Source organism: Dictyostelium discoideum (genome assembly GCF_000004695.1).
Source record: "Dictyostelium discoideum AX4 chromosome 6 chromosome, whole genome shotgun sequence".
Taxonomy (NCBI): domain Eukaryota; phylum Evosea; class Eumycetozoa; order Dictyosteliales; family Dictyosteliaceae; genus Dictyostelium; species Dictyostelium discoideum.
Genome location: NC_007092.3, coordinates 2,609,800 through 2,629,799, shown reverse-complemented (window position 1 = coordinate 2,629,799; position 20,000 = coordinate 2,609,800). Strand labels below are relative to the sequence as shown.

Below are 20,000 nucleotides of genomic sequence, written 5' to 3'. Positions count from 1 at the left end.
GTAAATAATCTTTAATTGATCTAGCGAAATCATCAGACATCCAATCATTTGGAGAACTTCTTTTGGTGACACTATTATGTAAACAATCATTTAACACATGTAGTATATTCAATTTCTGTGCAAATGTTAATGATATCGTTTGAAAGTTTACAACTATTATCGATATTATCTCTAACGAATTCTCTGTATGTGACATTATCCAATTCTTACAATTTGTAACTGATGGTTTACTTGGTGTTAATTTTTCTAAAATATCTTTAAATTCTTTAACTTCATTTTCATTTAAAAATGATGATGGGTAATTAATTTGTTGTTGTTGTTGTTGATTTTCTTGTTGTGGTGGTTGTTGTGGTTGTTGTTGTTGTTGTTGTTGTTGATTTTCTTGTTGATTTGATGGTGATTGAGTCTCATTATTTGTATCATTATTTGATGAATGAGTATCAGGATTTCTAATTGTCCATAGTTTCCATTTATAATAATCATTTGCGGGTGAACGTGGTTTTAAGAATGAAAATAATGGATTATTTCTTTGTTTTTCAAATGTAAAAGTTTCAAAACGTGGTCCTGTTCTTGCTACATATTCCGCAAGTTTATCAATGATTTGTTGTTCTTGTGGTGATTGTGGTGGTGGTGCTGGTAATGGGATTTGATTTTCTCTGAATGGTCTTGGTGGTCTACCATCACTACTACCACCACCACCACCACCTCCACCTCCACCTCTTTCTCTACTATCTCTATTATTCATATCACCTCTATATCCACCTTCTCCACTACCACCACCACCAATATTACCTGGAGGACCACCTCTAAATCCACCTTCATTACCACTACTATCTCTATCACCACCTCTAAATCCACTTATATGTCTAGAATCTTCCTCTTTTCTAAAATTAATTTTCAATGGCATTCCACATACCATTGTACCATTTAAACCATTTCTTGCGGCTGCAGCAGATTCAACTGTAAAGAAATTTACAAATGCACAACCTCTACCATGTAAAATACGAATTGTATCTACATTTCCAAATTGATCAAAAATTTGTTTTAATAATTCGTATGAAACATTTGAATTTACATTACCTAACCATAAATTTTTAGTTGGTGTTTCTTCTTGATGTGGTTTATTATATTGATCAAATCTACCACCTCCAAAATTTGCTTGTGGTGCATTTTCAACCTTTATTTGAGAAAAAAAAAAAAAAAAAAAAAAAAAAAAAAAAAAAAAAAAAAAAAAAAAAAAAGTTTATTAAAAATTTAGAAAATTATTTTAATTTTAATTTTAATTTTAATTTTAATTTTTTACTTACTTTACCAAAACCAAGTTTTAAAGGTAAACCTCTAAATATTGTACCATTTAAATTAAATTGAGCTTGAATTGCACAATTTACATCTGCAAAAGTAATGAAAGCACATTGTTTATTTGGTATGATTTTAATAGCTTGAAGGTATCCAAATTGTGAAAATAAATGACGTACTTCTTCTTCTGTTGATTCTGGATTAATATTACCTGCCCAAACGATTTTTGTTGGTTCCAATTGTCCACCTGCACCTTTATTTTGATAGTGTGGCGCCATTTGATTTGGTCCATTTCCTCCCATGTATCCACCTTGTTGTTGTTGTTGTTGATGTTGTTGATGCTGTTGTTGGTGGTGATATTGTTGTTGTTGGTGATGATGATGTGGTGGTGGTGGTGGTTGTTGTTGTTGTGAAAATCCACCACCATATGGATTCTGACCCCACTGTTCTTCACCTGGTGGAGGTGGTGGTGGTGGTGGTTGTTGTTGCTGTTGTTGTTGTTGTTGTTGTTGTTGTCCATAGTATGAATTTTGATCATATGATCCACCATAATATGAATTATTTTGGTCATATCCACTTTGTTGTTGCTGCTGTTGTTGTTGTTGTTGATCCTCTGAGTCTTCATTTGCTAATCTCTAATAATAATAAAAATTAAAATAAAATTAATAAAAGAAGGAAACCACACACAAAAAAAAAAAAAAATAAAAATAAAAAAAAATAAAAAATAATTATTGTTTTAATTTTTATTTTTGTGACCATACTTGTCTTTTTAGAAATTGTTCCATAAAACTACCATCATTTGTGAATGTATTCATGATTAAACAATTGTAATTTCGATATATATTTTTAATATATCTAAAAATAAATAGACTTAAAAAAAAAAAAAAAAAAAAAAAAAAAACCCACCCCCCATTTATAAATTATTTTCAATTAATTTCTCCCAAATTTTTTTTTTTTTTTTTATTATTTTTTTCATTTTTTAATTTTTTTTTTTTTTTTTTTTTTTTTCAGAGGCTCGTTTTTTTTATTTTTTTCAATTTTTTATTTTTTTTTTTTTTTTTTAATTTTTTTAATTTTTTTTTTGAAAATAAATAAATTCACAAATTTGAATAAAAAAAAAAAGATCAGTGATCAACACACCACAGACTTCACAAAAACACCACTCATCCACACACAGCATATATACACATATATAAATAATGCAAAAAGAAACATCAATCTTTTTACCATCACAAGTTACAGTAAAAGTACATCCAGTTGTAATTTTCAATATATTAGATCATTACATTAGAAGAAATGTTGGTCAAGATCGTGTCATTGGTACACTTTTAGGTTTTAATAATGATGGTGTTTTAGAAATTAGAAATTGTTTTCCAGTTGTTCACTCTGAAACTGAACAAGTAAGTTTCAACTATAATAAAATTAAAAAAAGAATTATGAAATACTTTCAAAAAAAAAAAAAAAAATTAAAAAATTAAAAAAAAAAAAAAAAGATCATACCTATTTTTGGGTTTTTTTTTTTTTTTTTTACTTTTACAGGAATTAAAACATATAATACCCAAAAAAAAGGAAAAAAACAAATAATACCCAAAAAAAAAAAAAAAAAAAAAACTTTTATTTGTAAAAAAAAAAAAAAAAAAAAAAAAAAAAAAAAAAAAAAAAAAAATTATTTTATTAAATGATTTATTATAAAATAATTAACAATATTTATTTATTTATTTATTTATTTTAGATTGCAGTTGAAATGGAATATCAAAGAAAAATGTTAGATTTACATTTGAAATCATCACCAAGAGAACCAATTATTGGGTGGTATGCAACTGGTAATGATATTAATGAAAATTCAGTTCATATTAATAATTTCTATCGTGATGAAATGGGTAATAGCACACCAATTCATTTGACTGTTGATACTGGACTTACAAATGATACTATGGGTATTCATGCCTATATGGCACATAATCTCAGTTTGAATCCAGAATCATCATTGGGTTCATACTTTTCACAACTTCCATTAGAGATATTAACATTTGAAGCAGAGAATGCTGGTCTCGAATCAATCGCTCAAACTAAATACGATCAACAATCAACTAGTTTACTCTCTGAATTGGAATCACTTCAAGGTTCTTTAACAAAACTCGACGAAATGCTCGAATCCATCACCTCCTATATAGAGTCTGTTGAAAAAGGTGAAATTCAAGGTGATCCACGTCTTGGTCGTTTCCTCGCTAAAACTATTCAAGCCTTACCAAAAGCAAATGCTCAAGTCATGGATAAAGTTATCAACAATAGTGTCAAAGATTTATTGATGATCGTTTATTTATCCTCTCTAACTCGTTCTCAATTAGCTGTTGCCACTAAAATTAGTCACTCTTTAAGTAATTAAATTATTTATTTAAATTAATTGATTAAAAAAATAAAAAAAAAAAAATAAAAAAAAAAATAATAATAATTAAAAAAAAAAAAATAAAAAAAAAAAAAAATAAAACTTTAAAAAAAACTATATTATAATTAATACCAAAAATTGTTGTTTTGTTATTATAAAAAATTTGGAATTAATTTTTTATAATACCAAAAATTGTTGTTTTGTTATTATGAAAAATTTGGAATTAATTTTTTTTAAAATTTTTATGTATATTTCTATGTATTTAAAATAAATATTCATCGAAGGGGATGTAGCTCAGATGGTAGAGCGCTCGCTTAGCATGCGAGAGGTAAAGGGATCGATACCCTTCTTCTCCATTTATTTTAATCACAAAATTTAGATCAAAGGTTCGATTCTATAAAGTATCACCTAATCCTTTAATTTAACAATATCTTTATTTAATATATTTTACTTAATCATTTTAATACAATATGTTTTTTTTAAATTAAATTTAATGAAGAAGAATTGAAAATGAAACATTAGACTATTATATTATACTCAAAAAATGGTTAAAATCTGTAAACTTAGACTACATCAACAAAGTTTAAAAACTTCACACTGCAATCAACAAAAGATCTCTACTAATTTGTAATAAAAACAACTACAACAAAAAAATCAAAGATATTAAAATTGAAATTGTAAAAGACTACTGCATAACAAGTTCAATCTTACCTTTTATAGAAATTTAATTTATTTATAACAATTTTCATTGCTGAGTAATATACTTTTAAAACTGACAATAGCAATTTTTTAATTTACATTTTATACTATGTAAAATCAGTTGAAAGTTTTTACTATAATAAAATATTTATAATAATATACTAATTTAAGAATATATAATTTCTATTAAAACAAATTTTGAAATAAATAATTAAAAGAATTGAGTTAAAAAATTTAATAATTTTAATATTTTAATATTTTAATTTAATAATTGATGTAAAAACGAAGAACTTTTGCTTTCGTTATATTCCATTCATTTATCATCCACCACAACGCCTTACACGCTTTTAACTCCAAATTTTTTTTGTTGAATTGGATAATCAAATCTGCAAGAAATTCTTACGGGCCAATAAAAAAACATGGTTTTGTAACCCGATCTCAACACAAAAATCAAATTCAAATGGTAATACAGAGATCTCATTCTCAAGAACAAAATCATATGACCATTTAAATTTGACTTTTGTGTTGAGATCAGGGGGAAATAATTTAAATTTTTTTAATTTGTATATTTGTTTATAGTTTTAACAATGAGAATATTAGAATATTAATCCGAAATGAAAATTAATTTATATTTATTGTTAGATGAGTGGTATGATTAATAAAATAATTATTTGAAAATATTAATTTAAATTTGTATAATGTTTGCTTATTTTAATAAAATTATAATTGAAATATATTAGTCTTTTTATATGAAAAATGAAATAATCAAAAAAAGAGATGGTTGTTTTCAATCTCATTTTAGGGTGGTCTAAAATTTCTTAAAAAATAAAGTTTTCATCTAAAGCAAGGGTAGGAAAGTCTGGTTAAATCCGTGTGACTTAAGATCTCATCCATTCGGTTCGCGAGTTCGAATCTCGCCTCTTGCAATTGTTTTTTTAATTGTAATTAATAAAAATGTCGTCCTATTCGAGTATTTAAAAAAGAAAATCATCAAAGGGGATGTAGCTCAGATGGTAGAGCGCTCGCTTAGCATGCGAGAGGTAAAGGGATCGATACCCTTCTTCTCCATTTATTTTTAATCATCAAAAATGGGATCAAAGGTTCGATTCCCGATTAGGAAAACCACAATTTGGATTAATTTTAATAATTAAAAAAGTAACTTGGACAGGCCCATCGAAAGAAGCATTAAAAAAAGACACAAATTATAATAGTTATAACATCTTTTTTAAAAATCAAAATTCTTTTTTAATCTAGTATATTTTAATCAAAACCAAAATAATAATTTTAAAAAATTAAAAATTCATAAATAAACCTCTATTAGTTGATTATTTCCTTTAGGGGCAACCAATATTTATTATGTTGGTCAACATTAAAAAAAAAAAAAAAAAATTAAATAATAAGCAATTACCTTTTAAAAAAAAAATATAAAGTTTATAAAAAATAGAATTATCGAATTTCTTTTATTTTATTAATTACTATTATTTGAAGGGGAAGATTTTAAAATCTTATAAAGATTAAAGATATTCAATTGTTGAAGTTGATTATCATTTGCGCTATTTACTGATGAATCAATAAATTTCAATTGATTTAATGTTAAAATTGAAGAGAAAATAATTGATTTAGTTTTTAAACCTAATACTGATGATCTGTTTTGTAATAATGAAGATAACTTTCCAATAAAATCAGTAACTTTAATAGTGGTATTGATTGTATTATTTAATTTTCCATTATAAAATACTTGTAAATAGTATGGTAACAATTCTAAATATCTAAATGATATTGAAGTATTACAAATTGATTTGATTTGATTATATTTTATTTCATTACTATCAAACTATTAAATTTAAAAAAAAAAAAAAAATTAATAAATATGAAAAATATATATAAGAATATAAAAAAAAAACAATATATATATTTACATTAAAATATAAATTAAAGAAAGAATTAAATTCAAAGATTGAATTATTAATTTGAGTTGAAATTAATTGTGAAAGTAATTCTAAACCAATTACATGTTGTCTTTGAGTTAGTGTGATTGAATCAAAGATATCATTTAAGATTGAATCAAAAGTAAATGAATTTTGATTTTCAATTAATGGTTTAGTTAAGATATAGGGTAAAATTGATAAAACTTTACTTTGTTGTTCAGCGGTAGTTGAAGAGAAACACCAAGACTTAATTTTGTAAAAGTTTGATAATGTAACCTTACCAAATGGACCATTACCATTGGCTAATACCAAAACATAAAGATATTGAATTTTAGCTTCAGAGTCAATATCAACAATACCACTTAATAAAACTAAACATTGTTGCAATTGTTCTTTTGAAAGATGTACCAATGATTTACTTGCAATCTTTAATAATTTCATATTATCACTTGATAATTGTTCATTCTCTTTTATAAATGGTGATGGTAAATTCTTTACATTTAAAATCATAAATCTTGAAATAATTTCTTTAATTTCATTTAATAAAATTTCATTATTATTATTATAATCTTTATAATCATCATCTTGATCATCATCATCATCATCATCATCATCATCATCATCATCATCATCATCATCTTGATCATCATCTTGATCATTTTGATTAAATAATTTATTTAAAACATTATTCCAAATTAAAAATGGATCATTTAAAATTATATTTGAAATGATTTCATCAAAGATTGAATTAACACGTATTGGTGATAATTGATTTAAAACCAATGGTAATGATTTAATTAATTTCAATTGAATTGATTGAGATTCACTATTAAAGTTTGAAAGACTTAACCATTCAGACATTACAATTGATAATGTTGAGAGTTTAATATTTTTGGATACAAAAGTAATACATTGCTTCTTTATATTTATATTATCTCTAAATTTACTATAAATTCTCTTTATAATTGTACTCCAATTTACAATTGGTAATTTAATTGAATCATTTTGATTTAATTGATTTAAAATTCTTAAACATGATTCAACTGTTGTTAAATTTAAATCATTTAATGTTGATGATGTTGTTGAATCAATTAAAGTATTAAATAAAGCTTTAATTAATAAGTCATTTGATAAATGATCAAAATTTTCAGGTTCGCCACCACTTAAACCATTGTTGTTATTATTATATGTTGTTGATAAAGTTATTGAACCTAAACAAATTGAAATATATCTAATTAATTTACTATCAGTATTTGGTGATTTAAATAAATTTGACATTGAAATTATAATTTCATTTAATAAACTTTGAAATTCTTTTCTAGAATTTGGATTTGAATTTATAAAATTTAAAACTGAACTTTCTAAACTTGATTCAAATAAAACTTGACTTGATTGTGTTAAAATTGGTGAACCAATTAAAATTGATGTTGAAATAACTGAATTAATTATTACATTTGTTGAATAGTTATTATTTGCATCATTCATTATTTTATTATTTGAAATTAATAATTGTTGAATCATTGATAAATCAAAACCAGTGAAACCTTTACTTAATAAAATTTGAATTAAATTATTATAACCAATACATTGATAAATTGATTGTTGTTGTTGTTGTTGTTGTTGTTGTTGTTTATCTTGATTTAAATAAATTGTTGGAATTAAATTATTTAAAATTTCATTTGAATTAATTAATGATAATTTAAAACAACTACCAATAATTGAAGGAAATGAGATTAAAAGTAAATTATGAGCTAAATTATTTTCAATTGAAAATTGTTGATTTCTAATTAATTTCTTTTCAATGATTTCATAAATTTTAGAGAGTTGTGTTGACATTGAAAGTTGTTCAAAACTATCGGAACAATAACCAATAGCTAAACATAATCCACCAAATATCATTGATGATGTTGGGTCATGATCATTTAAAGCATGTTGAACATCATTGTTTGAATTATCAAAATAATTTAAAAAACTATTATAAATTATTAAATTAATTCTTTTCTTTTCATTTTGATGTTTTGTTGATGATAATTTCAATGAACAAATTGCTAATGATAAATAACAATTGAATTTAATTGATGAATCTAATTTACTTGTTGATGAAGTTGCAGCAAATTCTAAAATATTAATAGATTCTTTAATTAATGGTGAATCTTGTAAAAGATGTGGTAATAGAATACCCAATCCTAAATAAGAAGCCGATTGAATTAACTGATAGTTTTCACCATTTTTAAAATGTTCCTCTGGTTTAGTAATCCATTGAATTAATTGATTTACAATTGATTCCATTTGTGAATAACAAATTGAAGATTGAGTTTTTGCTAATGAAATTAAAGCATAAACTGAATTCTCACCTTTAACCATTGTAGAACCATTTTCATTAATATTCTTTAATAGCATGGTTTCAATTTCATTAAATACTTTTTCATTAGTTTCTTTAATTGATAATTTAGTACCACTTGGTAATGATTGTCTCATTAAATCATTCTTTTTCAAAGCTTGAAAACATTGATTCATAAATTTATTCCAACCACCTAATGTAATCATTAACTTTGTTAATAAATCCCTTGATAGATCTAAATATTCAATTGATTCATTTAAAATTTGATTATTTAATTTAAAATTAATTAAAATTTCTTTTTTACTTTCAACTCTTTTCTTTATTTCATTATTATTATTTTCTTGTTGTTGTTGTTGTTGTTGAGTAGTAACTTGAGAATCATAATCATTATTAAACCATAATAATCCACCTAAAATACCAGATTTAATACCAGTTCTTGATTCATTAATTAATTCATTATTTAATAATTCAAATATTTTATTACAATTATTATTGCTACCACTACTACTACTAAAGATTGAAATTGATTTTGTTTGTTTTAAATTTTGATGAGCAGTTTTTAAAGATCTTTTTTCTGTTAATTCATTTTTTAATAATGAATTTAATAAATAAATTAAATTTTCATCAATTGATTCTTGATTTTTTTGATATTTTGATAAAATTATTAAAAGATGTGGTACTTTTGATTTAATTTTTTCAAATAATTCTAAATTTAATAATGGTGCATTAATAAAGTTTCCTAATGTTTCAAATGCTTTTGATTGAACTTTTAAATTAATATTATTATTATTTTCATTTAAATTTGAATCATCATGATGATTGTTATCTTGTAAATTAATATTTTTCACAAAAGTTAAATTCCAAATTCTACGAATTATATCAGAGATAATATCAATTGTTTTTTGTTCTAAATTTTGTTCACCACGTAAATCACAAACACCACCTCTTGAAAAGAAATCTAAAAGTGAGCATAAAACCATTGGCGATCTTTTATCTTGTTCAAAAGATTCCTCTTGACCTAAATTCTTTTTAATTACATTCCAAGCACTTGTAAATGATAGAATCTCATTTTCACATAAACTACTCAATGCTTCTAAACTAATTGAAAGTATAGTTGGATCATTATCTTTACAAAGGAATTGTGATAATGGTTGAATTAATTCTTGTCCTAAATTTGAATCAAATTCACAAATTTCTTTAATTGTAATTGCTGCTGAAATTTTATTTTCAATTTCAATTGTTGATAATGTTGTCGTTGTCGTTGTTTCTTTAATAATTGAATAAATTAATTCTTCAATTTTTGTAAAGATTAATGGTGATGATTTTAATAATTTACAATATAATCTTAATAAAAATGATGGCATTATTATACTACTACTACTACTCTTGCTATTTGATGACGATTGTTGTTGTTGTTGTTGTTGTTGTTGTTGTTGTTGTTGTTGTTGTTGTTGTTGTTGTTGTTTCTTTGTTTGTTGTTCTAAAATTGATAAAACTTTAACAACAGAATTTAAACATTCTTTATTATTTGCTAAATCTGGTAATGATTGTAATAAATCTAAGATTACATTTGAAGATTCTTCTCTTTGAATTGAAAAAAAGAATAATGGTATCAATGAAATTGATTCAATTGAATTTCTACAAATTGATGGTAATAAATGAATTGTTTTTATTCTAATTTCACTTGCAATTTCATTTTGTTGATTAAATTTATAAAATAAAAATGGTGATAAAAAGTAAATTAAAAATTCATTTGAAAAATTAATATTACTTTTATTAATTAAAGATTTTCTTTCTTTTTCTTTTTCTTTTTCTTCTTCTTCTTGTTCTTCAATAATTTCTTTTTGATTTAGTATATTAAATTTAATAATTTCTAACCAACTTGGTATAATTTCATATTTTAAATAATCACCACCATCACCACCATTACTACTTCTACTACTACTATCATTATTATTCATCATTAATAAATTCCATGCTAAATTAATTGGTATAAAATTATCTAATAAATAAATATCTAATGTTGGTAATGATTGATTAAAAATTAATTCTTCAATATCTTCATCATCAATATCTTGATTTGAATTGATTTCTTGATTTCTTTCAATATTTGTTGAAATTGTAAAAATTAAAGTTTCAATTTGTTTTAATAGTTTTTTTAAATTTTCATTTTGTAATTGTTGTTCTTGTTCTTGTTGTTGTTGTTGTTGATTAAAATTTGAAATGATTCTAATTATTGGTGAAAGTGATAATCTTAATGTATGTAATATAACTTGTTTATTACTATCTGAAGATTTTAAAATTTGTTTTAAATCAATTGATGATAATGATTCAATTGATGATTGTAAAATATTTAAAATCTTTTTTTGAAAACAAACCAATGATGATGGCAAGTATAATAATAAAACCACCAATACAGGTGTATTTAAATTTTGACTACTACTATTCAATGATGATTGATTCCAAAGTAATGTAGTTGAAATTGGTGATAATTCAATTAAATCTTGAATTTGAGTTAATGCCATATTTCTAATTGATATCTCTTTTTCATTAAAACCACTAATAAAAACATTCATTAAATAATAAATTATTGATAAAATTGATTTCTGAAATTCATTACATTGATTTAGTTGATTTGATGATTGTGGTGGGAATCTAATTAAATCAATTAAATCTCTAATATATTGAATTTTTTGATATGAACCATTATTATTTTTATTATTTTTATTATTATTATTATTATTATAAAGATATAATAATGATGATAAATGTGATAAAATTGGTTGATATAATGTTGAAATATTATGAGCTATTCTTATTAAACTATTATGTAATAATGAGGTTTCTAATGGTAATTCATTAATATTTAATAATAAATTTGAAACTAAAGGTTTTAAAAATTCGAATCTTTGATCTAATAATGATGATGGTATATTTGAATCACTTAATAATTCTTCAATCTCCATAGAGAATGAATCATAAATTTCAGGTTTACTAAGTGCATGTTGTTTAGTTAATGTGTTTAATGGAAATATTGAGTATCCTTTATTATTGGTTTCTTTAATTATCTTTGACATATATTCAATATCAATTGATAATAATATAATAACTTTTACAATTATTCCAACATTTCCTCTCTCTAATGATGATATAGATTCAATCAATTTATTCAATACAAATTCTCTATTTAATTTTTTATCTTTAATTAAATTTATAATCTAAAAAAAAAAAAAAAAATTTTAAAATAAAAATAATTATAATAATAAAAAAATATGTTAGATTCATATATATGAATAAAATATAATATAATTTTTTTTTTTTTTTTTTTTGCACATATTTGTGTGGGTGGGTAGATGGTTGGTTGATTGTAGATGTTTGGTTTTTATTTTTTGAGAAATTAAAATATATTTTTATAATTATTATAATAATTTACTTACACATTCGATGGTTGTTTCGATAACATGGGTATTTGGATTATAAATTAATTGAAGGAATAAAATTACACTTGAATCAAATATTTGTGTTGATTTTTCATTTTGTAATAATTGATATATTAATAGTACTGATTCTCTTTGAATTTGAAAATGATTAGATTCTTCAATCTTTTTCTTAATAGATTTGATTTTCGATTCCATTGTTCATCAGAGTTTAAAAATGAAAAAATAAAAAAAATTATAAAAATAAAAAAAAATTTAGAAAAAAAAAAAAAAAAAAAAAAAAAATGAAAAAAAAAAAGGAAAAAAAATAAAAAATATTTAATCAAAAAAAAAAAAAAAAAAAAAAGAAATTTAAAAAGATTTTATTTTTTAAAAATTAATCTGGGATATGTCTGTTAAATAATTAACTTTTTTGAATTCTTGAAATTTAAGGTATCAGGTTTGAAAAAAAAAAAAAAAAAATTATTTTTCTTAAAGTTAAAATATAAATCTCTACATTATGAAGTAGTAATAAACATTTAGGGAATTAACATGCCAACAATTTAATTTTCTTCAAACCTTCCCCAAAAAAAAATTAAAAAAATTAAAAAATTTCTTTAATAATTTTAAATACCCATGATTAATTATATTTTTTTTTTTTTATTTTAAAAAATTTAAGTTTTTTTTTTTGTTTAAAAAAATTTTTTTAAAAATTTAAAAAATTTTATTAAAAAATTCCCATTTTTTTCTCTCAATTTTTTGGGTATGAACAACAAATTTTTTTTTTTTTTTTTTAAAAAATTAAAAAAAAAAAAAAAAAAAAGTTATTTTTAGAAACCCTTTATATAGTGTGTGTAAGTGTCTTTTTTTATTTAGATAATTAAAATTTAAATAGGATAATGATAAAAATAAATTTTTAAAATAATATTTACAATTACCCCCCATTCATATAGATCTACCACCACACACACACACACACTTAAACCAATATTTCACACACCCTTTCAAAACCAAAACTACTATTAATCAAAGAAAATAATAAGTTATTTAAAAAGGTAATAATAGTATTTTTTCTATTTTATTTTTTAATTGTGTTTAAATTTCATTTCATATATAAATTTTGAAAAAAAAAAAAATATTTAAATAAAAAAAAAAAAAATAAAAAAATCATTACTTAAAAATTAATTATACTAAAAATTATTTATTTATTTATTTATTTATTTATTTATTTATTTATTTTTTAATTTATTAATTAATTTATTTATTTAAAAAAAAACTTTAAAAAAAAAAAAGATTTATAATAAAATGACAATGATTAGTAAGTACTTTTTTAATTTAATTTAATTTTTTTTTTTTAATAATTATAACTAATTTTAAAAATTTATTAGATTCAATAATTAATATAAGTTTAAATAAAATTTCAAAAACACACCAAATTAATAAATTTAAAAATGAAAATAATTTTTATAATAATAATTTAAAATGTTCAGACCTTGATGTTGATTTTCGTCATCAAACTATAATTGGTAATATACATTTAGGAAATAAAGGAATCTTAGCTGGAATATATTATAATATATAAAGAAAAAAAAAAAAAAAAAAAAAAAAAAAGAAAAAAAAAAAAAAAAAGGAAATTATTTAATAAATTATTTATAATACCACATATTTTAATTTTAATTTTTTATTATTAACTATTATTATTTATTTAATTATTAATTTATTAATTTATTAATTTATTGAAGTTGTTGATAATAAATATTTTAAATAATAATCTTTCCAAAGACTAAAATATGGTATTGCAATTGAAGGTATTAAAACTTTATCCATTCTTGTATAGTTTTGATTAATATAAAAAGAGTAATTTGATAAGATTAAAGACCAAATTGAAGCAGTTTCCAATTGTACTTTATTGATTTCTCTTTCTCTTACAGTATTATATAAAAATGTACCGAACCTATTTGAATATAAACCATTAACTAATATTTCAACAAGGACTTGACTATTGAATTCGAAATAATTTTTAAATTGCTCCATTATATGATACACGCATTCAATGAATTGAACGAATACAGGTGACCTTTCATCTAGATGTTTTGAATCACCCTGACCAATACGATCATTAAATTTATGACCAAATTCCAACCATTCCTTTTCAATCAACACAATGAAACCCTCCAATGTTCTATAGTATGGGTCTAACATAATCATTGATATAGAGGATAGCTGAGGTGTTCTATCCCAACCATCACTACAATGAATTAATACAGATGTACATTGTTTATGAATTGATTCAACGATTCTAATTGAACCTTTTAATATTAAAATAATATGATCAAACCATCTAGATGATTCAATACCTTCAAACCATTTAATATTTGTACCATTATATCCTTCATTATTATCAATTATATCACTACTATGAATACTACTAATTGGTGTTTCATTCTCTAATAAAAAACTACTTAATTCTTCTTCACTTTCACTTCTTACAATATTATTATTATTATTATTATCACTATTTACATTTGTATTATTATTATTATTATTACTATTACTATTATTTAAATTAAAATTATTATTATTATTATCTTGATTTGTATTATTACTATTTTTAATTTCTTTAATACCACCAAGTGAATCTATACAAGTTGATTTTAATTTTTCATAAGAATCACGCATTACATGAATATTACCTATATTTAAGAAATCTATATTACAACATGAATAAAATGTTGAAACATTTTCAAATCCTGCTCCCATAAATGCTTTATTACTCATTGCATTAACTTTTGGTCTAGCATCTAATAAATTTAATATTTTTTCAACATTATTATTATTATTATTATTATTAATATTACTATTATTATTATTATTATTACTAACTAATGATGATTCTAAATTTGATAATGAATTTGAAATGTATGATTGCCTTTTATTAAAAACTATACTGTTTCCTGAATTATTTAAACTTTTAAAATTATCATTAATATTATTAATTTGATTTAAATTTGGTGTTGAGTTTGTTGATGTTGTTGATGAATAATTAATAAATGAAGGTGGAGGTGATGAAGATTGTTGTTGTGATTGTGGTTGTTGAATTATTGTTGGTGATGAAATTTGTTTAATTAATAATTCATCATCAATACATCTACTACCAGTTAAACCAACTAAAGGTTGTGAACATCTTGTAATTGTTGTACCATTTGAAGGATGTTTCCAAGATAATACAGGGATACGACCTTTTGATCTAAATATGAAAACATCAACCAATTGAGTATCAGTGATTGTTTCAGGTACAACTATTAATTTTGGATAACTCTCACACTTTTTAAAATCATTATTAATTGTTGAAATTCTCCAACCACTTCCAGCTTTAATATTCATTCTCTTATATTCTCTCTCTGAATTATAAATTAACCAACCATTAATTTTATCACCAATTTTACTAATAAAACAATCACCACCACCACCACCACCACCAATTTTTATATTATTTTGTTTATAATAAAATACTTCTTTATTATAAAATGAAAATAGTTTAGTTTGAATACCAGGAAAACATTGATGTTTTAATGTTAAATATAATTTCTTTCTAGATTTATCTTTAGAAACAAATACTAATCTAATAAATCTAAAATCTTTACAATGTAAATCTAAAAAACAAAATGTTTGTTTTGATTTATTTGAAACTTTATCAATTTTTGAAATTACTCCTAAATGAATATTATATTCTTTATTCTATAAAAATTATATATTAATATTTATTTAATATATTTAATATTATAACTATAATAATACATACAGCTTCTCTAGTTATAAAAATTAATTGAAAATTTGTCATATAAATATCACCAAATAATGGTTTTCTTGAAACTATATTTAACATTACAACATTTTCAATTTTTAAAATTAATACTTCACCAGGTAAAGTTTTTGTAGTTAATCTACTATTTGTATTACTACTATTTACATCATTTACAACATTACATGCAGAGAATCTAACTTTTAAACAAATTCCTTCATCAAGATTAACTTCTTCTGTTATCTTTGGAAATAAATATAATGAATCATTCTTTCTAATATGATAAGAATTTAATGGTTTACTATCAATTAACCATAATTTTAATTGTCTTGATTGTAATAACATCATCTTATATTGATTTGTAATTTCAATATTAAAATTTAATTTTAACCACTCTTTAATTTCATTTATAATATCATAAACATTTGATTTAATTTGAATTGATAATGTTGGTGGTGATGGTGGTGATGGAATTTGTTGTGGTGATGGTGGTAGTGGTGGTGGTGGAAGTTGTGGTGATGGTGGTGGTGATTCTTGTTGACTTTGTAAATCAGACCTTTTTGGTACTGGTGGTGGTGGTAATTTATTATTATTATTATTATTTGTCATATTATTACTATTTATTGTTGTTATTGTTGTTGTTGTTGTTGTTGTTTTACATGTTGATAATGTTGATGATATTAATGTTTGATATCCATTACCACCACTAACACTACTATTATTATTATTATTTTTATTATTATTATTATTATTATTATTATTTTGATAATTAAATAATGATACAACTACAATTTCTTTTTTTCTAAATTCCATTACATTCATATTACTACCCATTGAATAACTTGATAATAAATCATCATCTTTCATTAAAATTGAAGTTGATGGTGTATTTGTTGATGGTGTATTAGTTGTTGTTGTATCTAAAATTAAAGAATATAAACCATAATTATTAATATCTTGATTTGGAATTTGAGTTTGAATATCCATTTTTGAATTTATTAAATTTATTGCATCTTTAACTAACATTTTTGCATCAACATGAATTGTTTTTGATTTCATTTGTTCAGGAAAAACAACTTTAATATGAAATTGATTTGAGAAATCTGTAATTAATCTTCTTTTACATTCAACTAAATCATTATCATTCAATTCATATAGAAACAATGGTTTTGAATCATCTAACCACATTCCAAAATCAACTCTTTTATTTGGCATTAAATATAAACTATAAACATTCATTTGTAAACTTTTTTTACTTATAACTTGGTAAAGTAATTCCTTAACTGTTGAATCTCTATCAATTTTAAATAATGAAATAACATTTAACTCTGGTATTGATATACGTAATATAATTATCTCGTTAACTGGATTTGATGAAAATGAATCCAATGTTTCCTTTAAATAAAATTGATTTTTAAATGCTTTTTTTTTTTTTTTTATATAAATAAATAAAATAAAATAAAATAAATTTAAATAAATAAATAAATTTAAGTATTAATAAAAGATATTAATTTATTTTTTTATTTTTATTTTTATTTTTTATTTTTTATTTTTTATTTTTTATTTTTTATTTTTTATTTTTTCAGATATTTTTTATTTTATTTTTTTTTTTTTTTAACATACATTTATTTGAAGATACCCAAGATCCATTATTATTAATAACATTTTTATTATTTTTATTAATTATTTCATTATTATTATTATTATTATTATCATTGTTACCATTAAAGGTGTTATAATTATTTTTATTTCTTTCTTCAGTTCTTATCATTTTAATTGGTTTTTATTTTTGTGCCAATATTATCTGAATTAAAAATATCAGAAAGAAAAAAAATAAAAAAATAAAAAAATAAAAAAAATAAAAAAAAAAAAAAAAATTTTCAAATTTGATTGTTAATGGGTGATCAAAAACACCGTTTTGTTTATTTTTTTTTTTTAATTTTTTTTAATTTTAATATTAATTAATAATTATTTTCCCACCCCCTAATTTATTTTTAATCCCAATATCCTTTTTTTTTTTTTTTTTTTTTTTTTTTCTAACTACCCACAAAACTATTTTTTTATAATCAGAATGTTGACCTATTTTTCAAGTTGGTATTTAGTTCCTTGTTAATTAACTGGAGTAATGAAATTAATAAAAAGGAGAAGATCGAACACCTTTTCTCAATCAGTGTTAGATTGTCAAATTAATTTATAATTGGAAATTTCCAGATTTAATAATAGAAAAAATAAAATGAAAAAATATAATTTTTTTAGTAGGATAAAAGAAATTAAATAAAAAAAAAAAATAAAAAAATAAAAAAGGGGGAAGATTTAAGAAAATTCTTTAATTGTTTAGATTTTCAAGTGTATTATCAAAACACCTATAATTTTTAATTAGGACTAATAGATATATTATTTGGATTAAAATCAATTACTAATTGTTAGCTATCCTTTTATTTTTATTTCATATGAATAATAAATGGGAATAATAAAAAAAAAAAAAAAAAAAACATACATATGAAAATTAAATAGTAACTTTTTTTAATGTCCGAGATTTTATTTCTTTAGTTTGTACCATATTTCCATAAATGTATGGCAGTTTTTTTTTTTTTTTTATATTTTAATGAATCTTAGCTTTTTCATTTATTAAATGCAGACAGAGAAAGAACAAAATTAATTATTATTTTTTTTATAAAAATGATTACCCAAGATTATACAAACTAAAATTCAAAAAGTAATAATTTTTTAATTTGTTGGTTATAAAAGTTTTTATCATTTTGTCTTTTTTTACCTTAACCTTGTTATTATAATTTTTTTTTTTTTTTTTTTTTTTTAATTTTTTTTTTTTTTTTTTAATGAATAAAGAATTAAATTAAATTAAATAATTATTTGCATATTTAATTTTTTTATTTTACCCTTTAAAAAATAAAACAATAAATTAATATAAAAATAATAATTATTATTATTACAATTTTGAATCAAAAAAAAAAAAAAAAAAAAAAATTTTAAATAAGAAATAAAAGGTCTGAAAAAAGATATGAAAAATATAAATTTAAATAAAATTTTATTTTTCATATTACTTGTAATTATTATAATATGTATTAATAACATAAATGGAGAAGTTGAAAGTAAAGTATGGAAAATAAAAAGTAAACCAATTTTCAATATTCCAAATAATTATGCAAATGAATTAACAGATAAAGAAAATATTTGTTTTTTAAAAGCACTTAAATTCATTAACCTTTATTATGTATCAAGTCAAGATAATCCAATTTCACAATATGATAATATCGATGTAATAAGTGATGCGTTATTCATAAATGAAAAATTAAATAATATTTCATTTTATAATATAATTGTAAGATTTAATGATCGAAAAGATAATGTTAACATTGCAAATTTTTATGTATCACTCTCAACAATTAAAATTTCAAGAATAAATGATATACTTTATCAATATGCTAAACATACAATTGTTGAAGGTTTACAAGCAAGTTTTCTTTATTTTAAATCTTTTATTGAAATTATTGAATAATCAAATTAATAAAAAATAATTATAATAATAATAATAATAATAATAATAATAATAATAATAATAATAATATTAATATCAATAATAATTTAATCCATCAAGTTTATTATTTAACAAAACAAATAATAAACATTAAAAAATAAATTATAATTTTTTATTAATATTAATTTTTTGTTTTTTTTTTTTTTTTTTTTTTTTTTTNTTTTTTTTTTTTTTTTTCCTAAAAATACGTCATTTTATTATTGTAAAAAATTATTAAACAAATTTACCAATGAAAATTTACAAATGATTAATTTTATAATAATTTAAAATTTAATACCCCCATTTAAATAAAAAAAGAAGGAAAAACAATCTTTTTTAAAACTCCATATTATTGTTTTTTTTATTTATTTATTTTTAAAAAAAAAAAAAAAAAAATTATAAATTAAAAAAAATTTATCATATTTAAAAAAAAAAAAAAACAAAACAAAACAAACTATTAATTAAGAAATGAATAATTTAAAACAATTAGTTTTGTTAGGAATTTTATTACTCTCAATTGTTAGTAATACCTATGCAAGTGTTGTAGTTTCTAAAGGTGGTGATATTCCAAATAAGTTTAAACAATCATTAACAGAT

The 20,000-nt window shown here is 21.2% G+C and overlaps 7 protein-coding genes and 3 non-coding genes across 10 annotated transcripts in view; 7 read left to right on the top strand and 3 right to left on the bottom strand.

The window, feature by feature from the left end:
- The window catches only part of DDB_G0293252 (hypothetical protein), a gene marked incomplete at both ends in the record, with an annotated part of 2,364 nt that extends 155 nt beyond the window's left edge, over nt 1-2,209 (bottom strand). The window contains 4 exons of the mRNA XM_629216.1: nt 1-1,177; nt 1,308-1,931; nt 2,058-2,166; nt 2,199-2,209. The exon at nt 1-1,177 is cut by the window's left edge and continues 155 nt beyond it. Of these exons, the coding sequence (XP_629218.1) occupies nt 1-1,177; nt 1,308-1,931; nt 2,058-2,166; nt 2,199-2,209 (1,921 nt within the window). The remainder of the gene's footprint in view (nt 1,178-1,307; nt 1,932-2,057; nt 2,167-2,198) is intronic.
- A 286-nt stretch (nt 2,210-2,495) lies between these two features.
- Nucleotides 2,496-3,682, top strand: eIF3s5 (Mov34/MPN/PAD-1 family protein; the record flags this gene model as incomplete). The annotated part of the gene is made up of 2 exons (XM_629215.1): nt 2,496-2,696; nt 3,029-3,682. 2 exons carry the CDS (start codon nt 2,496-2,498, stop codon nt 3,680-3,682), a joined length of 855 nt encoding a protein of 284 aa, XP_629217.1.
- A 283-nt stretch (nt 3,683-3,965) lies between these two features.
- On the top strand, nt 3,966-4,038 carry tRNA-Ala-AGC-12. Its single transcript has one exon. It is a non-coding gene; the product is annotated as a tRNA-Ala (tRNA).
- Nucleotides 4,039-5,224: 1,186 nt separating this feature from the next.
- On the top strand, nt 5,225-5,307 carry tRNA-Leu-UAA-16. The gene has a single exon. It is a non-coding gene; the product is annotated as a tRNA-Leu (tRNA).
- A 69-nt stretch (nt 5,308-5,376) lies between these two features.
- On the top strand, nt 5,377-5,449 carry tRNA-Ala-AGC-13. The gene has a single exon. It is a non-coding gene; the product is annotated as a tRNA-Ala (tRNA).
- A 400-nt stretch (nt 5,450-5,849) lies between these two features.
- DG1098 (armadillo-like helical domain-containing protein) lies at nt 5,850-12,285 on the bottom strand (the record flags this gene model as incomplete). The annotated part of the gene is made up of 3 exons (XM_629214.1): nt 5,850-6,215; nt 6,301-11,868; nt 12,088-12,285. The coding sequence occupies 3 exons, from the start codon at nt 12,283-12,285 to the stop codon at nt 5,850-5,852; spliced, it is 6,132 nt and encodes a 2,043-aa protein (XP_629216.1).
- Nucleotides 12,286-13,371: 1,086 nt separating this feature from the next.
- On the top strand, nt 13,372-13,648 carry DDB_G0293256 (hypothetical protein; the record flags this gene model as incomplete). Its single annotated transcript, XM_629213.1, has 2 exons — nt 13,372-13,384; nt 13,455-13,648. The coding sequence occupies 2 exons, from the start codon at nt 13,372-13,374 to the stop codon at nt 13,646-13,648; spliced, it is 207 nt and encodes a 68-aa protein (XP_629215.1).
- A 146-nt stretch (nt 13,649-13,794) lies between these two features.
- Nucleotides 13,795-17,639, bottom strand: DDB_G0293258 (myotubularin-related protein; the record flags this gene model as incomplete). The annotated part of the gene is made up of 3 exons (XM_629212.1): nt 13,795-15,804; nt 15,869-17,289; nt 17,492-17,639. 3 exons carry the CDS (start codon nt 17,637-17,639, stop codon nt 13,795-13,797), a joined length of 3,579 nt encoding a protein of 1,192 aa, XP_629214.1.
- A 1,248-nt stretch (nt 17,640-18,887) lies between these two features.
- Nucleotides 18,888-19,385, top strand: DDB_G0293260 (hypothetical protein; the record flags this gene model as incomplete). The annotated part of the gene is made up of 1 exon (XM_629211.1): nt 18,888-19,385. One exon carries the CDS (start codon nt 18,888-18,890, stop codon nt 19,383-19,385), a length of 498 nt encoding a protein of 165 aa, XP_629213.1.
- A 486-nt stretch (nt 19,386-19,871) lies between these two features.
- Nucleotides 19,872-20,000, top strand: part of DDB_G0293262 (hypothetical protein) — a gene marked incomplete at both ends in the record, with an annotated part of 450 nt that continues 321 nt past the window's right edge. Inside the window, one exon of the mRNA XM_629210.1 lies at nt 19,872-20,000. This exon is cut by the window's right edge and continues 321 nt beyond it. Within this exon, the coding sequence (XP_629212.1) occupies nt 19,872-20,000 (129 nt within the window).